Source organism: Tetrahymena thermophila, assembly GCF_000189635.1.
Source record: "Tetrahymena thermophila SB210 genomic scaffold scf_8254594, whole genome shotgun sequence".
Classification (NCBI taxonomy): domain Eukaryota; phylum Ciliophora; class Oligohymenophorea; order Hymenostomatida; family Tetrahymenidae; genus Tetrahymena; species Tetrahymena thermophila.
The window spans coordinates 55329-74347 of NW_002476365.1; the positions used below are offsets into that span (position 1 = coordinate 55329).

The 19019-nt window shown below is 23.1% G+C and overlaps 8 protein-coding genes across 8 annotated transcripts; 5 read left to right on the forward strand and 3 right to left on the reverse strand. All coding sequences in view use genetic code 6, as the record gives it.

Annotated features, from left to right (window-relative positions):
* Positions 1–760: 760 nt before the first annotated feature.
* On the forward strand, positions 761–1009 carry TTHERM_00285410 (hypothetical protein; the record flags this gene model as incomplete). The annotated part of the gene is made up of 1 exon (XM_001018555.3): positions 761–1009. The coding sequence occupies one exon, from the start codon at positions 761–763 to the stop codon at positions 1007–1009; it is 249 nt and encodes an 82-aa protein (XP_001018555.3).
* A 1545-nt stretch (positions 1010–2554) lies between these two features.
* Positions 2555–3193, forward strand: TTHERM_000285419 (transmembrane protein, putative; the record flags this gene model as incomplete). Its single annotated transcript, XM_012798250.1, has 1 exon — positions 2555–3193. The coding sequence occupies one exon, from the start codon at positions 2555–2557 to the stop codon at positions 3191–3193; it is 639 nt and encodes a 212-aa protein (XP_012653704.1).
* A 440-nt stretch (positions 3194–3633) lies between these two features.
* Positions 3634–4095, reverse strand: TTHERM_00285420 (hypothetical protein; the record flags this gene model as incomplete). Its single annotated transcript, XM_001018556.1, has 1 exon — positions 3634–4095. The coding sequence occupies one exon, from the start codon at positions 4093–4095 to the stop codon at positions 3634–3636; it is 462 nt and encodes a 153-aa protein (XP_001018556.1).
* Positions 4096–4653: 558 nt separating this feature from the next.
* TTHERM_00285430 (transmembrane protein, putative) lies at positions 4654–5596 on the forward strand (the record flags this gene model as incomplete). Its single annotated transcript, XM_001018557.3, has 2 exons — positions 4654–5067; positions 5255–5596. 2 exons carry the CDS (start codon positions 4654–4656, stop codon positions 5594–5596), a joined length of 756 nt encoding a protein of 251 aa, XP_001018557.1.
* A 577-nt stretch (positions 5597–6173) lies between these two features.
* On the forward strand, positions 6174–7087 carry TTHERM_00285440 (ENOS interacting protein, putative; the record flags this gene model as incomplete). The annotated part of the gene is made up of 2 exons (XM_001018558.3): positions 6174–6585; positions 6711–7087. The coding sequence occupies 2 exons, from the start codon at positions 6174–6176 to the stop codon at positions 7085–7087; spliced, it is 789 nt and encodes a 262-aa protein (XP_001018558.1).
* A 405-nt stretch (positions 7088–7492) lies between these two features.
* On the reverse strand, positions 7493–9854 carry TTHERM_000285449 (hypothetical protein; the record flags this gene model as incomplete). The annotated part of the gene is made up of 5 exons (XM_012798251.1): positions 7493–8482; positions 8535–8767; positions 8828–9093; positions 9210–9759; positions 9842–9854. The coding sequence occupies 5 exons, from the start codon at positions 9852–9854 to the stop codon at positions 7493–7495; spliced, it is 2052 nt and encodes a 683-aa protein (XP_012653705.1).
* A 500-nt stretch (positions 9855–10354) lies between these two features.
* TTHERM_00285450 (hypothetical protein) lies at positions 10355–13451 on the reverse strand (the record flags this gene model as incomplete). The annotated part of the gene is made up of 7 exons (XM_001018559.3): positions 13280–13451; positions 13024–13183; positions 12795–12906; positions 10948–12741; positions 10815–10876; positions 10558–10764; positions 10355–10505 (listed from the first exon to the last, which is right to left on the reverse strand). The coding sequence occupies exons 1-7, from the start codon at positions 13386–13388 to the stop codon at positions 10355–10357; spliced, it is 2595 nt and encodes an 864-aa protein (XP_001018559.2). The 5' UTR covers positions 13389–13451.
* A 129-nt stretch (positions 13452–13580) lies between these two features.
* TTHERM_00285460 (transmembrane protein, putative) lies at positions 13581–18825 on the forward strand (the record flags this gene model as incomplete). Its single annotated transcript, XM_001018560.2, has 5 exons — positions 13581–14090; positions 14150–14273; positions 14440–15132; positions 15372–16827; positions 17082–18825. Exons 1-5 carry the CDS (start codon positions 13647–13649, stop codon positions 18823–18825), a joined length of 4461 nt encoding a protein of 1486 aa, XP_001018560.2. The 5' UTR covers positions 13581–13646.
* Positions 18826–19019: the final 194 nt, after the last annotated feature.

Here is a 19019-nt window from a genome sequence, read left to right on the forward strand (position 1 = left end):
TTATTATTTAACTTATTATTTATTAAATGATTGATATATATTACATAATTGAAATTATTTGCACATATTAGCATTATTAACAATTCTTATTAAATAAATATCATTCAATCAGGTAGATTGAAATGTTAATTAACAAGCTGTATTAATCTTAATTTATTATTATTATTATTATTATACTAACTTGAATTTATCTATTAATTAAATTATTTATTTTTGTTTGTTTGATTGCTTCCTTATTTTTTTTGTTTGTTTGTATGGTACAAAACTTTGAAAAAAGCAATTTATAAATAATATAAAAAAAATCAAAACAATTAATTTGTAAAAAAAAAAAAAGAAAAAAGATAAGAAATATAGTAAAAAAAGCTATTGAATTTACTTAATTCTATCAATTATATTCATTATTGATATACTCAACATATTCACTTAATAGTAGCTATTAAATAATCAATAAGAAAAAAAATAACTAAATATCAAATAGATTAGATACATATTAAATATATCAAATCATTGGTTAAAAAACATACATATTTTATATAGGCACAGAACATTTTAAAACACTCTTCGTAAACAACCATACTATCGCAAAACTTTCAGTATTTTATTAAAATTGGCTTCAGTTTCTCTAAGAAGTATTGATTATTTCAACCATCTTCCCTTAACTAAGAAGGAGAAGTCTATTAAAAAGCGTAGCAAAAAGATATAATAAAAATCATCATTTTATTAGATATAAACAAAAAATATAATCAATTAAATTACAACAATGGAGGTCAGAGGCAGAGCTGGCACCTTGTGCATGACTTAATATGAACGTGAATAATTTTTAATTACTTCTGAGCTAGAAGGATTAGCAATTGCTGATGAGTCGCAAAATGGCGGCGACACTATCGATCAGATGCCTTAAATCCTTTAAAATGAACTAAGAAATTCCAGTAAATAGTAAAGCTTATAATGCAGTAAAATGATCAACTCAGGCACTGCAGATTCTAGCTAGCAATCAAACTAAAATTGATTCCTTAACAAATGACTTAGTAATATAGCTATTTAACAAAATTCTAGACTAATAACTAACTAACTAGAACAATTAAAAATTTTCATTCATATTTTTAAGCAAATACTAACTAAAAACCATTCAAACTTAAATATCAAATTAACTCTTTCATCATCGCGCTATTAAATATTTTGTAAAATAAAACTATTTTAAACATCCACATCCACATCCAAATACTTAAAAATTTATTCATGAAATTCATAACCAAATTTTGATGAATTCTATTTATTTACTCTAAGTAAAATGAAAATAGACTAAACAAGCAGATTAATAGATCTGAATTATTCAAGCATCTGTTTTTAATACATGCTAGCTGTCAAATATAAATTAAAAAAGTTAAAAAAAAAACCAATCAATCAAAAGATTCTTTGAAAGTCTAAAAACTGAATCAAATACATAAACTATAAATCTATAAGTTCTAAATAATCAAAAATCTTCAATCTAAAATTATTTATAATTACCATTTCCTAAAAACTAACAAGTATCTACACTTCGTATGGGCAGTAAATCAATCAGACTTTATGTTCCAGCACATAAATTTACAAATTACTAATTACTGTCCTATTAAAATAATTAATTACTTATTTTTTTAAATTTTTGATTCTTGGTTATAGTTGTCCTTCCCTCGAAGTGCATACATATCTGACTGACTGATTAATAGAATAGAGTCTTTTTTTCCTGGTTATTTCCACTTTACAAGTAGCTAAAACAGATATTAATTATTTATATATATCACAAACAATCTGCTATGGTCGTTATTGCTGTTACAGACTATTTATACGTAGTCATATATTATTTATCTCATCTAATTAAAATTTAATAAATATATATAAATATAAAATATATTAACTTATTGTATATATAGCTTATTTATCTCAACTTGTTTTTTAATCCCTCATTTTAAAAATTTATCTTGCTTATAAACCTAAAAAATTTTTAAAATTAGCCTAAAATATTTTAAGATGTTTAGTTTAATACAGCTTATTCCCTGGTATTGCAATCATGCTATTTTAAATTAAGTGAACTTCAAGAGTTTATATTCTTTTAAAACTTAAGTAGATAGATTGATAGATAGTTGCTGAATGAATATTCTTCGTTTTTTGGTTAAGTGGTTTATTAAATTGAAGGAATAATATTCATTATATAAACTAGTTTACACTTTAATGCTCTGCAAAAACTATAATTAAAGATACACAAAAAAGATAAAGTTCTATTTAAAGCACTATGACTTCTACTATAACATATTCAATAAATAGTAAGTTAACTAAAATTAAACAAATAAAAAATATTTTTCAATATCAATCAATAAAAGAGTGAATACTTGTTCATTAATTTTCCAAAAAACTCCTTAAATACATTAAATTAAAATTAAATGTATTAGTTTTCTTCTAGCAAAACAATCCATGAAAAAAAATTTCTAATTTGAATTAAAAATCTCTCTATATTATCTCAGCTTATAAATTTAATTGCTTTATTTTTTAGTTTTTTGTGTTTTTTTTTAAATATATGGTAGTCAGTCTCTCACATACATCAATCAATAAATTTTACTGTCTTGTTTTTCATAATTTATAATACATACATGTAATGCTATTTTTTTAATTATATTCGGATTTTAATCAAAATAATTACATTCCTTTCTCAATCCAATCCAATCATTTAATTTCTTTTATATAAGCATTAACAAAATAAATTGAGGATAATTCTTCTAAGCTAGCAGAATTTTTCCATTAAAGTTCCTTAAAAGGTTTTAAATCTACTCATTTTCCTATGAAATTCGGAATAAGAAAAATTTATTAATTAACAATATTTTTAAAAAAAATATATTTTCTCTGCGTAGATGTACTTGAAATTTAAAATGTCTCTTACCAAATGAATAAAAAATAAATAATTCATTCAGAAAAGTAAAAATATCTGTAAAATTAGCAATCGGTATGGTATTAGGGGTGCCTAATAACTAAAGTTTTTTTTTTTCCAGTTTTAATTAACTTAACTATTACTTTACAAGGTATAAATAGAAAGTTAATTAAATCATCTATCCCTTTTCTTTTATCTTTACATTGTAATAAATTAAGAATTTATTTAATTTGCAAAAATTCTTCACCAATAATGAATTATAAATTGATCATTAGAATGATGCCAAAATGATGCAATCCAAATGATGTCATATGTGAGTTAATTCTTTTAAATACTTCCTTCCAAAAATAAAATAAACTATTTACAAATAAATATGCATTGATTTTTCCAATAAAATATGTACAAAATAAAAATTTGTCAAAATAAATCTACTTAATTTACTGAATCATTAAAAGTATTGAAATTGGTTCATTATAAAAAACATAAATCAGGTAATTGAATGGATCAAGTGAACCTAAAAAATGCATAATATAGAAACCTTTTTATGAAGTACTATAGAGTTAAATATTCGCCATTTAAATCTCCTAATTGTCAGAACATCACAGAATATTATTACAGTAAATTTATTAAATTTAATTGGAGCAGGACTGTTAGAAACTTAGTTCTATTGATATATTTATTTAAGATCAATTAAATTTGTTAAAATTCTAGATTTATTTTAATTATTTAATTCAATTTAGAGTATTCTCAAAAGTTGTAAGTGCGCTATAAACCATGCTAACAATATATATTATTTGCTCTTTGAATGGTATTATTGAACTTATACAGCAATTTTAAATAAAATCTAATTCTTTTTATATGTATGTGAGCATCTCTCTATCCTCACAAAGAAACTTTTAAATATCCTGTTCTATAAGCACTAGTAGCTCTCTTATTTTACGGTTAAGAATGGTATCTTTCTCTATGCTATAAATATAATTCTTATTTTATTAGCCAGCAAGGAACTCTTAGTCGGATATGAGCTTTTAGTTAACTTACTCTAAAAACAAAAATATTTATACAACATCATTGATTACACTTTTATTTGTTATATGAAGAGAAACAAATTCTAGAAAATCACACAATTAATCAGTAGTTTTAGCCTTCATCCAGCTTTCTTTTTACCCCTCAGCAAATTTATAGCTTTCTTCCATATTTTGTTAATTCAAAAGTTTTTTATTTGAAAATTTTAAATAATTATAATAATTTTTTAATATATTTACAAATTATCTTTAGTAAAAAGTAAATTAACTCTGAATGAATTTCAGTGTATTCAACAATTATTATTTTATTTAATTTTTTATGTTCAAACAATTTAGCTCACTTTAAATTCCTAATTTAATAATTTTACAGCAATTCAAAGCAAAAAATAAAAAAACATCTAAATCAATTAAAAAATATTTTAATTTTAGAAATGAATTAATAAAAATATTTAAAAAATAATTTATATGATTTTATTAGTTAATTGTTACCGTTTATTACTAAAATAGCTTTTGAATGCAAATTCTTATCTAATTTGTTAGTAAAAACGAATTTTTTGTTAAAAAAGATTGAAAAAAAAGATTATTAAAAAGGGCCATTTTAAGATTATTAAAGTATTAATAGAACTTCAATAAAAATTTACTACAGAAAGGCTTAAAGTTAAATTATAAAGCAAGCTATTAAGAAATAAAGCCTTCACTATTTATTGATCAGACTTTATTTTTATTTTAATGTGGGATGATTAATTGATGGATGAAGAAGAGCTAGAGTTGCTCTCATTTTGCTATTTTTTTTTAGGCGTTCTTTTGCCAGGATTTTGGGGATACTTATTTATAGAATATTCACTTGACCCTTTGCGTTATAATGGTCAGTAGGAAAATTGCCAAATATTAGTAAATTGGGGACTAGTAGCGGGAACTGTCTTCCTTATTCATGCATGTTTTTACATGATTATGAGTACTTTAGCTTGTCTTGGAGCCAGAAATTCCTGGTATACTAAATTTATTAAAGTTGCTACTTTTGAAGATAATTATTGGAGATCATTTGTGCTAACTTTCTCCCTTCTAGGTATATTTGGTATGCTAGGAGTTCTTAATAAGTAATTTGAGGATTAGTTCCTTCTTTGCGGAGATTTATATAAATTAGTAAACACATTTTTCATTTAAGTTTAAAATTAAACAATTCAACTTCATAGTTATCATTACTACTTATTTATTGATACAAATTATGCAAATACTAACTTAGTATAAAAAGATATTAGAAAAACGCATTTAATTAAAACCATATTATTTTTTTGTAATATTTCTAAAAAAATTTTATTTTAAATTATAGTCAGAGATGTTTTATTATGTATTCTTTTCCATAGTGGCATCTTTTGCTATTATAGCTTGCTTAATTTAATGCTCATATGAAAATAATATGTTTGAAGAAGAAGATGAGTAAGAAGTTTTAAATGCTCGTAGAGCATAGAGAAGACGTCGTCGTCAATAATAAAATAATAGAAATAATAGAAATATACTTCCACCAAATATGGCACCATAAAATCAAATTTAATATTAAAATTAAGAAGAAGAGGAAGATGAGTATCAATATAACCCTTAGGATTTTGATAGTGACTAAGAATAACATTAAGCTTAAGTACGTTAAGATGAAGATCATGAAAATCTATTATGAAACAATTTTAGAATTAACTTGTAAATATGAAATATATTTTCATAGCATATAAATTAAGAATTTTACAGAAAAGTTTAAATTAAAATGTTTAAAAATAAGTAAGATTACATTTTTAACTAAATAAACAAACAAACAAAAAATCAAAGATAATCAGTATTATGGACAATATAATTATATTCTGAAATAAATAATTAATTATTTATTGCCTAATTATATCAATTTATAAATTAATATACTTTATCTTGATATGAAAATAATAGTTCAAGTTTAAATATTTTAAATTAAATTACAAATATTTTTATTCATTTTTATTATTTTATATCAATATAAATTAATATAAATTAGAAGAATTTTAATATAGAATAGCAGCATTTATGTTAATTTTATTATTATTTAACAATTTTTTATTGATATAATTATTTTATTTTATCAAATTATTTTAATTCTTATTTGTAATATTTTTATATTTAGTGGAATTAATTACTTTAATCAATTAGACAAATAAATATAAAGTAGAAACAATTAAATTTTTTCTAAATTAAGATCCTTCAAACATTAAATTTTATTTCTAAGCGATATGTCTAGACATTCTAAGAATAATACATCTACAAGCGTTTTTACCTATAGAGAGAGGTAAATGATTAAAGATTATGGAACATAAAAAGCTAGGATAGGAAATGATTCTTGCAAAAAATTTGATCAATGCAATTTATGTTTGCTAAAAGTTTAAGATCCATTAACTTGTAAAGATGGGCACATATTTTGTAAAGCATGTATTGTAGAAAACTTAGTCGAATAAAAAAAAGAAATAGCAGTAAAATAAGAAAAATATCAGTAATTTGTTGAAGCAGAAAAAAGGGAATAAGAAAAAAAATCTTAATAAAAATAATTGGAGGAAATTGAAAAATTTGAATAGGTGGAAGATGGAAGAGTTAAGAGCTCTCTTGAGTCCATCAAGCCAACAACAAAAAAAGTCACAAACTACATAAGTATTTTTCAAATTTATTGGTTTTTTCATATAAATTATTATTACTACAGTTTAAAGTTAGTTTATGAATAAACAACAAATTATTTATAATAAATATATGTATTTTATCTAATGATTTTATTATAGACTGGTTACCTGAAGATAATAACTTGAAATAAAAAATGGAAGAACCTAGCAACAAGTTAATATGCCCAGGAGATAAAAAAAAAGAAATTAAAATGAAAACATTGTATTAAGTTGATATAAAGTTTGCTGGAGATTAAGCTGTATGTCATGCATGTTAAAAAGATCTGGGATTTTAAAAAATGTGTTTATCAAAAAAGTGTGGTCATTTACTTTGTAAAACTTGCTTTGATAATGACATAGCTAAAACTTGGAGATGCTCAGTCTGTTTAAAAAAGTGTGATAAAGATGATATTATTTATTTACAAGAATCTCTTAGCTCGTACTCATTCCACAATAACGTAGAATCTGTAAAATTCTCTTCAACAGCAGCAATTTGAGGTTAATTAAAATAAAATAAATTTAATAAATAACCTGCTTTTATTATTTTGCAGATCAGTTAGATTATAAGGTTAATTAATGATATGGTTTAAATGTAATATTTTCTTATGTAATTATTTTTTATATGCAATATTTTTAATAAATTATATAATTAATATACACAAAAGCTATTTATAAAATTTATGATGCTTATATTTATTTACTTTCCCAAAAAAAAATTCATTTTAGCTTTCATAACTTTTTTTAAGTTTGCTCAAGCCTTTTAACATCAAATTAAAATCACATTTGATATATTTGTTTATAATATACATAGAAAATTTATCAATTTTAATGCTTTTTTAGGTAAGAAATATCAAATTTACATCACATTTGATGCATTTGAGAGTAACGAAATATAATTAAAATCACAAATGAGAGTAGTTAGGATTGGGTATTTAATTAATCGGCACATTAGTGTAAACTACTTATTATGGAGGAACTTGATAAACTATTGGTGGATTGCTGTGAATTATGTGAGGAACATGTAATACATTTTATTCATGAGCTAGAGTATCTACAACAGATCTTTAAATATTTGATTGCAAAACATGGCACAATTTTTCATATTCTGTCTTTAAGCGAGAATTTTATTGGTCTTGGTTTCTAATTGCTCTTTCAAGCTCGAGAACTCTCTGATGAAGTAATTCCTAAGATTCTTTAAAGAGCTTTTTCTCATTATTATGCTAGAATATTACATATTCCTACTTTTCTTTGTTATCATCCTTCAAGCGTTGCAATGCTCTTTATGCCTCCAATAGTTCTTCCTCCAAATCTTGTATTTAATCATCTTTTTAAACGTGCTTTGTTTTGTGAGATTCAATTTTCATATTTCTAACTGACAATTTGTTATGAATAGTATTGAGTTGCTATCTTTGTTCAGCAATTTCCTTCTCTAAGTTTAATATTGCAGAGTGGTACTTTTGCTCTTTATAATTTATATCTTTTACTATTTCTTGATTTTTTCTCAATATTTCTTCTCGCTAATCCTATGCTACACGATAAGCATTTTCTACATTTTTTATAGGTATTTCATACTTTCTTTGTACATCGTCTTAAATTCTAATCTTTAAATTTCTCTTTTAATCATCTCCATCCAATCTTATTTTTAACATCTGTTCACGAATTATATTTATCTTATCTTTAAGGTCCTCATTAATAGATTTGAGAGAGATATATTTCTCATCAAGACTATTATAACGACTTGACCACTCTCTAATCATATCAGTCATATTTCTTTATTAATCTTAAACAAGAATAGTCACTGCCTCAATTTAGTCTCTTTCAAGGGTAGCAACAACCTTATTATTGTTTGAAATGTGTTCCTATAATCCCTCTATTGCTTATGAGTACTTATCCTAAATATTAAAAAGTTTGTTAATTTGTAAGAAAATAATTTATATATTCTACTTGTAAAATTGACAAATCAGCCTTGACCTTTTCCAAATCATTACGAAGATAATTATTTTCGTTTACTAAATTGTTAAAATCCAACTACAACCCAGAAATGACACCTTCTTTTTGCAATACGCTATCCCTCAGCTTTAATAAATTAACTTCAAACTATTATCTAACTCTTTACTCCTCCTAAAGTTCTTGCTCTATTCTTTCCTTCATATCATTTACTCTCTTTTTCTCATTTTCTTATATTTTTAATTAATCATTTAATAAAAATTATTTAATTTTTTTAAAAACCATTTTACATAACATTTTTTCGATCTAATTCATAGATTATTTTTTATCCTGTTATTATCTACTCTAAAAATTTTAGGTATTCTATTGGCCTTCTTATGGGTAAATGTTGACACTTTAAACTGAAGCATTTTGCCTGTCTTATGCAGAAGATATGTTCATACTATTTTTTAAAGGCTGGGTATTAAAATTTTCCTATATTCTAATTGGTTCGTTCTTGTCTTATCTGGATGGTTATCTTGGTGGTCTTGGAACATTCATATTAGCAAAATTTCCACTTTTTATATAAGTATTTAATCATAAACAAACAAATAGCTTATTTGAATATTAAAAATCAACATTTTAAATTTAATTTTATAATAACTATTAAATTAAATTTTAAAGAATTTCTACCTTCTATTTCTATTCAGGATCCTGTTAACTTCGGCTATCATTTCTTCAGGTACCTTATTGCATGAAATATCTAAACTTTTTATTTGTGTATTTTTTTCGAGTCCATCTAAAATCATTTCGGCTCCCTTAACACCAATGTCATTCCACTTAAGATCAAGTGAAAGCAAATTTTTGTTTACTTCAAGAATTTTTGAAATGATATAAGCCCCATCTGAATTAATGTTATTGTTTTTCAAATCAATATGAGTTATGTTTGAGCAATAATCAAGTAAATTTAGCAGTGCTTAAAGACCTTCTTAACTGTCCTATCCTATTTGATTCCATTCTAAATGGAGTTCTTTCAAATTTTGGTTTCCTTGAAGAGCTTTACAAATTATTGCAAACCCAGTTGGTGTTATATTATTTCCTTTAAGCTCAATGGTCTGGAAGCGGTTAAATTTACTGAAAAATTCCGCTACTATCTAACAATTTTGTTCATTTAAGATAACATCGTTCAAAATGAGATTTTGCTGTTTTTCCTATTCCTCTAACTTTATTTAAAGTCTTCTTGCTATTTATAAAATAGAATTATGCTTATAATTCCTCCAAGTATTTTGCTTAGTTAGCTTATATATAAATATATAAATAATTACTGCTCTAAGACATTTCTGTTTCTACTAAATTAATATTTTTATTAGATATTTAAGTTTCACTGTTTTTGAATTTAACAAATACTCAAAAATAAAAATTTCTTTCTTTTATTTATGTGATGAAAGTTGAATATTAAACATTCATTTAGATCTATCTTACTATTAAATAATAGTAATGATCCAAAAGCAGTCATAGATATCAAGATACATATATAAAAACATACTTTGATTATTTTTTTCAAAAAAATTTAAATTTACTTATTTATTAGCTGGTTTCTAATTAGCCTCAAAGCTGCTGATAAAATTAAAAAAAACTTTTAATCCATTAATAAATCTTAATAGTTTTAAAAATACATTGAAATTGATTGTTTTTTGATTTATAGATTGTTTATACAATTAAATTAAAATAATTTACTCTATTTATATAAATATAAGCAGTTAAAATACACGGTAGAAGTATTGATTCATTTTATTTAAAATATTTATTAGACTATATTAACAATTATTAAAATTATTTCAAAAATTTTGGTTATTATTTTAGGTTTTTTCAATTAAAAATGTTTTTGACTTTTAAGGTTCTCCAAAATAAGGAGCACTAGACACAAACGAGTTATCAACTAATTAGTTATTTTCACTTTAAGAAGATGCAGATTTATCTCTATTTGTTCTTAAAATATTAATAATACAAAAATGAATAGACTAAATTATTATAAATTTACCTATTTCTTGTTTTCTGCTATGAGTTTGTAGATTTTTTAGGGATTTTAGTTGGCTAAGGATTGTTAGAAAAGGAAAATCTTAGTTAATCTTTGGAACTATCAAAATTTGTTAACTCTGTTTAAGCCTTTATATTATTTTAACTCACTCTTTAATCAACACTATCGGAATTTATTTCACTTTTTCTGTGTCTTACTAAATTATTTGAACTTTTTAAATTATTTTAATTTAAAATACCTCTTTTATGTTAATATTTTACTTATTTCTGTTCTTACTGTTGTTTCTTAGTTGTTATCTTTTTTAAAACTAAGTTAAATGACCCTAAAGTAAAAATATAAAATCAGAATAATTTAAGTTTAATTTAAATTTAGTTTTTATTTTAAAATATTTACTTTTTCTTAAATGTAAACTGAATTTTTAACATCTATGTATTAAGTATTTGTACTAAGGCTTCTTTTGTTGTGATTTAGAGTATTTTTAGGTATTAAATTAGTTTCTTCTTCTTCCTCATATTCGTTCACATCTTTTGTTTTGTTTAGAATTAGAAAATCTGATTTCAGCTGATTAACTCTTTTAATGTCTTTAGTCAAAATGGTAGTTTTTTTAGAAGTTGTAGATAAAGGTTGTATAGAAGGGAGAGAGAAGTCGTCATTTTGCACAGGAAAATTTATTTAAGAATGGTTTGCTTTCATTGTATTTTGATTTGAATTTTAGTTTTGAACGTTTTCAAATATGGAAGTCATGTTAATCATTTTTTCTGTTATAGTTTTCTATAATTTTTTTTACTTATCCAAAACGAAAGAATCATTTTAGCTGTTTCTTTTTGTATGATGCATATTCTATTATTAGTTTTATATCTTAGGACCAACTATTGTTGATGGTATTTAGTTTTCTGGTTTTTTATTAGTTTAAAGCAAGTAAACTATTTACTGATTTTGAAGTTTAGGTACTGAAGGAAGATACCTTTTGCTTTGATTTTAGATAGTTTCTGATTAATTAATCAATTAACTCTTCTCTTTGAGAGGAATTATTTTATCTTAGTTTGTAAATTTTCCATTTAATAATGCATCATTATTTTCAAAGTCAATATCTTGCAATTACTCTTTATTGTTATCTACTTAATTTATATACTATGGACTATTTTATTGTGATATAATAGCTTTATTTGGACTAGTTTTTTGAATATACTATGGATCATTCACACTGATAGTTTATTTTTGTACCTAAGAATCAATAGGAGTATTCTGCAAAAAATCTTATACTTAAACACAACTAGTTGAATCATTTTCAATGACCAGCTATATTTTTGAGTGATCTACAATCTTTACATTGCTGTTTGTTATATATTAAATGTTAAAGCTTTGTTATTATCTATTGATTTAAGGGTCGTTTTCTTTTTACATATTTTAATTTTCTATGTTTATTTAAGAATTTATTTATTATTTGTTTATTTTTTTTATTTTTTTCTTTGGTTGAATTTATTCCTGCTATAAATCTATTTGCTTTATTTATTCTAATGGCTAAACTATTTGCTAAACTTAATGATTGTGTAATTGTTAGTTAGATTAATTATTATACTAAGCTTGGCTTTGATTAAAATTATCTGATTATTAAGGGAAATATATATTTTAAATACTTTACTAGTGTGAATATGGCTGCTAAATAACTTATAAGGGGTTTTAATTTTATAAATATAATTATTTTTGTTGGAAGGCTTGTTGAGAATTAGAGTTGTTTATTTAGGGTTGTAAATAAACTACTGGTTATGTTTAAATAATTTATTAACCCTTTTGATGAGGATAGATTATTTGCTGATGTGGCTGTACAATCTGCTAATAATTTTAATTATTTTATAAAATAGCTTATTAAAGGTTAGTGTTTGAAGCTTAAATTTATTATTAATTCTATTAATGTGGGAGATATTAATGTTGATACTAATTATTAGTGTTTAAATATTATTGTTATTATCTTTATGGATCAAATTACTGATTAGGAAATGGTAAATCATTATATTAGAACTATGAAACTTAAGGATAATTTTCAGCACATAGACTAGAGTTTTTTCGAATTTGAGGACTGCTAGCTTCAATCGAAGTATTTTATTAAATTTAACTAACCTTTTTATTATTTTTTTAAGCTTATTTCTCTTTTCCTCCTAAACCCTTAACGAGAGACATTTAGTATGGCTGTTAGATTTAGAAGTAAAGTAAGTTAAAAAAGTTCTTATGAAATTTATTACGCTTTTAGACTTGTTTGTAATTGGTGATGGAGTTTTAGATTTTTTATTATCATTTTTGAGCTGAATACTCCCTTAATCGTTTTCTTCATAGTTACCGAGTTATGAAATGCATCTAAAGATATATTTTTATAACATTTTTATTTTATATTTCATTATACTGCTTATTCATAAATATCAGCGAATAATTTCATCATTAAGATTAATCTATAAATTTTTTTGTAATTTTTACATAGATTCATTTACAGAAATACTTTAAATATCCAACAAATCGTACAATTTGTTAGTTGCAATTGTAAACTTTGGAGGCAAATACTTCTGATCTTCCATTAACTTCATGTAGTATATAATTTTAGCGAATTTGTTTTTGAAGGAAGAATCATTTTCACTCTCTGATTAGAAATAATAAATAAAAATATGTCATAAAAATAAATTAATATAAGGCAAAATAACAAAAATGTATTTTTTAAATTATAAGATAATACTACTAGAAATATAGCTGCATAACTTGTCTGATATTAGACCTACAAGATTGATTAAAAGATTATTATAGCGACTTTCTTGCTTTCTTAGAGCAAAACCACTATAAATTGACATGCTTGTTTCTTAATTAAATAGAATATTTCTTGTATAAATTGTTATGAATTCATATGGTGTAATTTATTTTTAGATTTCTTTATCTAATTAAGTCAGCTTAGTATTGACCAATTATTTTATTAGTAATCTATAAGATATTTTTCTAAAAACACTTTTGATTCTTGATTTTTTTTTCAATAACTAAAATAAAGAGAAAAAATCAAATTTGAAGCTTTTAAAAATTAAGTTAGAAGAAAAGAATTTTAAGTAGACTTTAAAATGATAAAAACACTGTTATAGATATATTTTTTAATTTATATTCTTGTGCTTTTACACAAAGTAACTGCATAAGTAGATTTACCATTGAACTTATAAAATTTTATAGTGTAGAATTGTATTAATGATTGTAAGACAAATTGTTAATAAGGATAATCAAGAATGTAAATATTAGGAGGTAATCAAGGCGCTGTTTAAGGAGTACCAATAATAACTTATTAATAGTCTAATATATAGGCATTTTATGAAGCCAAATTAACATTTAATATTTATTATATCCAAAATTAAAACATAAACTCTTTAGTAGTATTCTAAAATTAGAATAATTGTACAAAATCAGGGTAAACTTTTTAACCTTTGGGTACTATAACTTAATAAACTGATATTTACTAGGGATAAACTCTTTAATACAATATATCGAATTCTAGTTAACTAAACCTAAAAATTGTAATTTTAAATAAAGTAAAATAATAAATATTTGATAAATTGATTTTTTTATGAATTAGTTTTCATCACCAAGTCTTTAATTTGGAATTGATCTTTAGTCTATTAAGTTAACTGTAAATTATTGCAAGGACCCACTATGCTCAGTTTGTGACTCTAGTTCTTGCTCATAATGCAAAGATAATGGTAAAAGAAAATTACAAATTGATAAAAATAATTCTAATAGAATATTTTTTAAAAAATTTAACAATTTACCAGATAAATCTTATCCTAATCAATGATAAATTTTATTAATATTTATGTTTCAAACATTTTTTCTTTTAAACTAAATAATTAAAAATATTTATAATAGCTTAAATTGTTTCAGGTTCTTGTGTTTGCTAAGATAAATATTATTGGGATGATGATTTATAAAGTTGTTTGTAATGTGATAGAAAATGTAAAAAATGCTAATTCTTTTCTGATAATTGTACTGAATGTGATGGTAACAATAGAGACATAACTTAAAAATGTGCTTGTTTTTCATATTTTTAAGAAATATATGATTAAACAAATAATTCATTTAGCTGTAAATGTTTAGATACTGATAATAGAATTTAGTTGCAAGGTAGTTAGCAGTGTGTTTGCAAATCAACACAATAAACTACTGGTTATTTTTAATTAAGAGACTAATAAAAATGTGAGTAGTGTGCATAGTATTGCTAGGTTTGTGATACGTATCCCTCAAAATGCTCATAATGCTCTTATAATCGTGATCCTAATAACGGATGCAACTGTTTATGTGGATTTTATAAATAGTTTCCTACTTCTGACTCTTGTGTCTTACTCCCTAAATAATCAAGAGAATTATCAAACGGATAATGTAAATGCAAGCAAGGATTTTATGAAAATAATTAGCCTGATTGCGATAATTGTCTTCAAAAGTGTGTAACTTGTGTAAATAAAAACTCTTGCTAAACCTGCCAACAAGGTAGAGATATCAACAATGATTGCTAGTGCTTAATTGGATACTATGAATTTACTCCTCTTGCTCCTACTTGTGGAAGTAATTTTTAAAAAATAAACAAAATTTAAATTTAACCTTTGCAAAAATAAAGACTTGTTTTATTTTAATTTATTAAAATGGAATTAGAAATTTGTTTGTTTCATTAATAAATGATTGTAATTTTAAAAAATTTAATCAAATTAATAAAACAAAAACATGTTTATCAATAGATTATCAATTAATAAAAAACAAAAATAATTTCATTTTACAATGAATTATAAGTTTATTTTAAAAATTAGAATGTGATTACAAATGCTCAGAATGCATAACAAGTGCAAATAATTGTACAAAATGCAGAGGAGATAGAATAAACGCACCTTAGTGCTAGTGTCCCATCTTTAAATTTGATAATAATTAAGAAAATTGTCTAGACTGTGATTTAACTTGTTAAACATGTAGTGGAAGTAGTCCAACTAATTGCTTAAATTGTATGAGTGATAGAATATTTAATCCTTCAAATAAAAGTTGTGAATGTAAATAGGGACTATATCATGTTTTCAAACAAAGACAGTGTGGTCAATGCTCTTAGGAGTGTCTTACTTGTGTGAATAACAAATTTTATTGCACTTCTTGTAAATTCCCAGAAGATTTTCTATTTGAAGGCAACTGTTATTGTGATAAAAATAACACTTCTAAAATAAGATAACAAGATGGTAGTTGCTCAGAGCCTAATTATCTTACATTTTAAATTTATTCTACTATAGATTAAATTAAATTTTAGAATTTAATAATTATTGAATTTGACGAGGATTTAATTTTAGATGATTAAATTAAACAAAAACTGTAATAAATTTTATAGATTTAACAAACTAAAATATACAGAAACCTAAAGTAGACTAGCTTTGAAGATAAAACATATTTTTAAAATTCAGACCCCTAGTTTGCCTAGTTTATTGATAATCAAGCAGGCTAAAGAAATTTGTAATAATTTAATGCACAGTTTATATTTGAGAGCATCACCAGTAACTCAGTGAAGTTCAGAGTTGTCTCTTCTGAAAGTTTTTCAGATTTAGATCTCAAAATTACGTTAAAAAACACAGAATTTGCTATTTCAAAAAGCAAAAAAAGATTATCTAATGCAAATATTGCTAAATTTTGGAATATAAATCTGGCAAACTAATACAATTTAAACAGTGATTAAACTCATACACAATAGCAATTATAGACTATGGAGAGTATTAATAATTTAACTTTTTTTGGAGTATTTTAGCACCTTTATTTATATTTTATACTAATGCCAGGCTTTTAAATTATGGCAATAATCCAGATACTTCCAATTTAACTACCTCCTAACTTGTATAATGTTTGTAGAATGTTCAATCTCTTAACCTTTTAAGTCAATTTTGAATGGGGATTACTTAATTATAACTAATAAAATACAGTTTACAATAAAGCTATCTCTTCATAATCTGAAGATAATGCTATCCCATAAAATTTTAGGAGATTAGGATTTTCTTCTAATTTTTTTAACAACTGTCTTGAAATAATTATTTTGATCATAATTATGATAACGATTACCTTTATATTATATTTATTATACTCTCACACTTAAGATAAGCTTTCAAAATTATTTTAGTATAAATCGTACATTACAAAGGCATTTAATTTCTCTCATAATGTTATCTCTTACTACATAGAAGCAACCATTTTCTTCCTTATAATAGGTTTTTGGCTAAATGCGATCTATGTATAAAAGTAAATTTATTTAAATATGATTTAACTATTTTAAAATATTATTTTTGATAAAATATCTTTTAATTTTAAAACCCAATCTTTCTATTTGTAAAATTTTAATTTATTTTAAAATTAAAAAAAATATTTTCAAATATTCATTATATTTTTATTAAAAAATTAAATTCAAAAACTGAAAATAATTTTTAAAAAAATCTGTTAGAAAAATTTGTAAATATTTATTTATTTATTTAATTTATTTTATTAATGAAATATAGTAATGGTGTTAACATTTTCGGATTAATTTTTTCTATAGCTGTCGTTATATTTTTAGGTTACTTTTTTACTTATTAAGCTTGTTTAATCCAACTAAAAACAGATATGGTTGCAAACAGGCATATGAGTAATTTTTTGCTGATTTGCTTTTGGTATCAAAAATTTTTTAAACTCTTTAGATATGTAAAAAAGGTGTTGATTTTAAGCATTTTAGTGATTTTTAACTTTTCTCCTATATCGTAAATGGTATTAATAATGCTGGTTTTTTTTACTTTTTTAGTCTTGAGCATAGTTATAAGACCTTATATGTACAAGGTAGATAACATAATTCTAATTTTAAATGATTCTATATAAGCTATATTATCTGTGCTTTTGCTTACAATTACTATATTGTATGAAAAAAAGATAAATAGTGCTTTTATAATTAGCTAAGTTAATATAAATTAGTACATTATTGTAGGCTGGGTTGCAGTTAGTTTTATTTCTTTATTTGCTATTTTAAATGTTTTTTATCAGCTGTATAATTTGAAACGTATTTTTGATTTTATTTTTAAAGATATTCACAAAAACTAATTCCCATAGAAAAACAACTAAAGCCCAGATCAATCAATTCTTAGGAAAACTTTAAATTAAGAGCAACTCTATGGGATAGAAAATATTTAAGATGAGATAATTTAGCAAGCTGATAAGAATTATCTTGAATTTCTTAAAAACTAAAGATTATAAAAGCTATTAGATGATGAAAAAAGAAAATATTTTGAAAATGTAACTCTGTAAAATTAAAAATAGTCTTTAACTCCTGATTAAATGAGATATATCAAGGCTTTAAATAGAAACTCAATTTATTAAAATTTTGAAATTAATCCTGCAAACTAATAAATAAACAACAAAACAAATGTATAAGTTGGTACTTAAAATTATGTGAATAGTTCTTAAACAGACATAAATTAAATATAATTTTAGGCTACTAATTTTTAATAACCTGAAGTAAGATAAAATTATGAACCTTAATATTTAATAGAATTAGTGACTAATTAGAACTATGATCAAGTTTAAAACTAAAATATAAATTAAAATTTCATAATTAACCCATATTTGAAGAATATGAGAGTAAACTAAGCTGAGAGTCCAAAAGATTAATTTTAAACACTTGAAAATGAAGAATTGGAAGATTTTAACTATGAGCCAATATTTTCATAAAACAGTGCATCTAATTATTAAGTACCTTTAATTAACAACTTAGAGCAGTAGTCTTATTAATAACAATAATAAATTTAATATCAATTAGAATAGAATATTACCAATTAAGCCAATAATTAAAACTAAAATATTTAGTAAGGCACTTAATAATTCATTAAGTAAAATGAAAATGAAAAATAGACTGAGGTTTTATAAATTAAACCAATATAAAACTAAAATGAAATGAACATTGATAAAATTAATGAACTACAAAAACAGTAATAACAAATAATATAAACTCTTCCCTATAAAGAATAAAATCAAGAAATTAATGATTAAGCTTAAATCTAAAATAATAATCAAAATCATGAAAACGAAAATATTAATAATAACTTACAAAATGAAGGAGACTATCAAAATTAAAATGCTTACATACCCTAATAATAACCTTTCAGTCATAATTAACTTGATGTCATTTAAGAGAATTTTAATGAATAAGATTCAAATTATTATTCTCCTGATTAAATTATTTAGCGTATTTCAGAATATAAAAAGTCAAATAATTGAATTAAATTTTTGATGTATTTTATAAATACAAAAAAGAAAAAATTAATAACTGTTGAAAGTAAGTTTTATTTTTTTATTTTTGAAGAAAAATTTTCATTTAAATATTATTTTAATTTTATTTCAAAGCATTAAATTTCGTTTTTTGTAAATCTAAATGACATTTTACTCTATTTATTTATTTTTTGTTAATCACA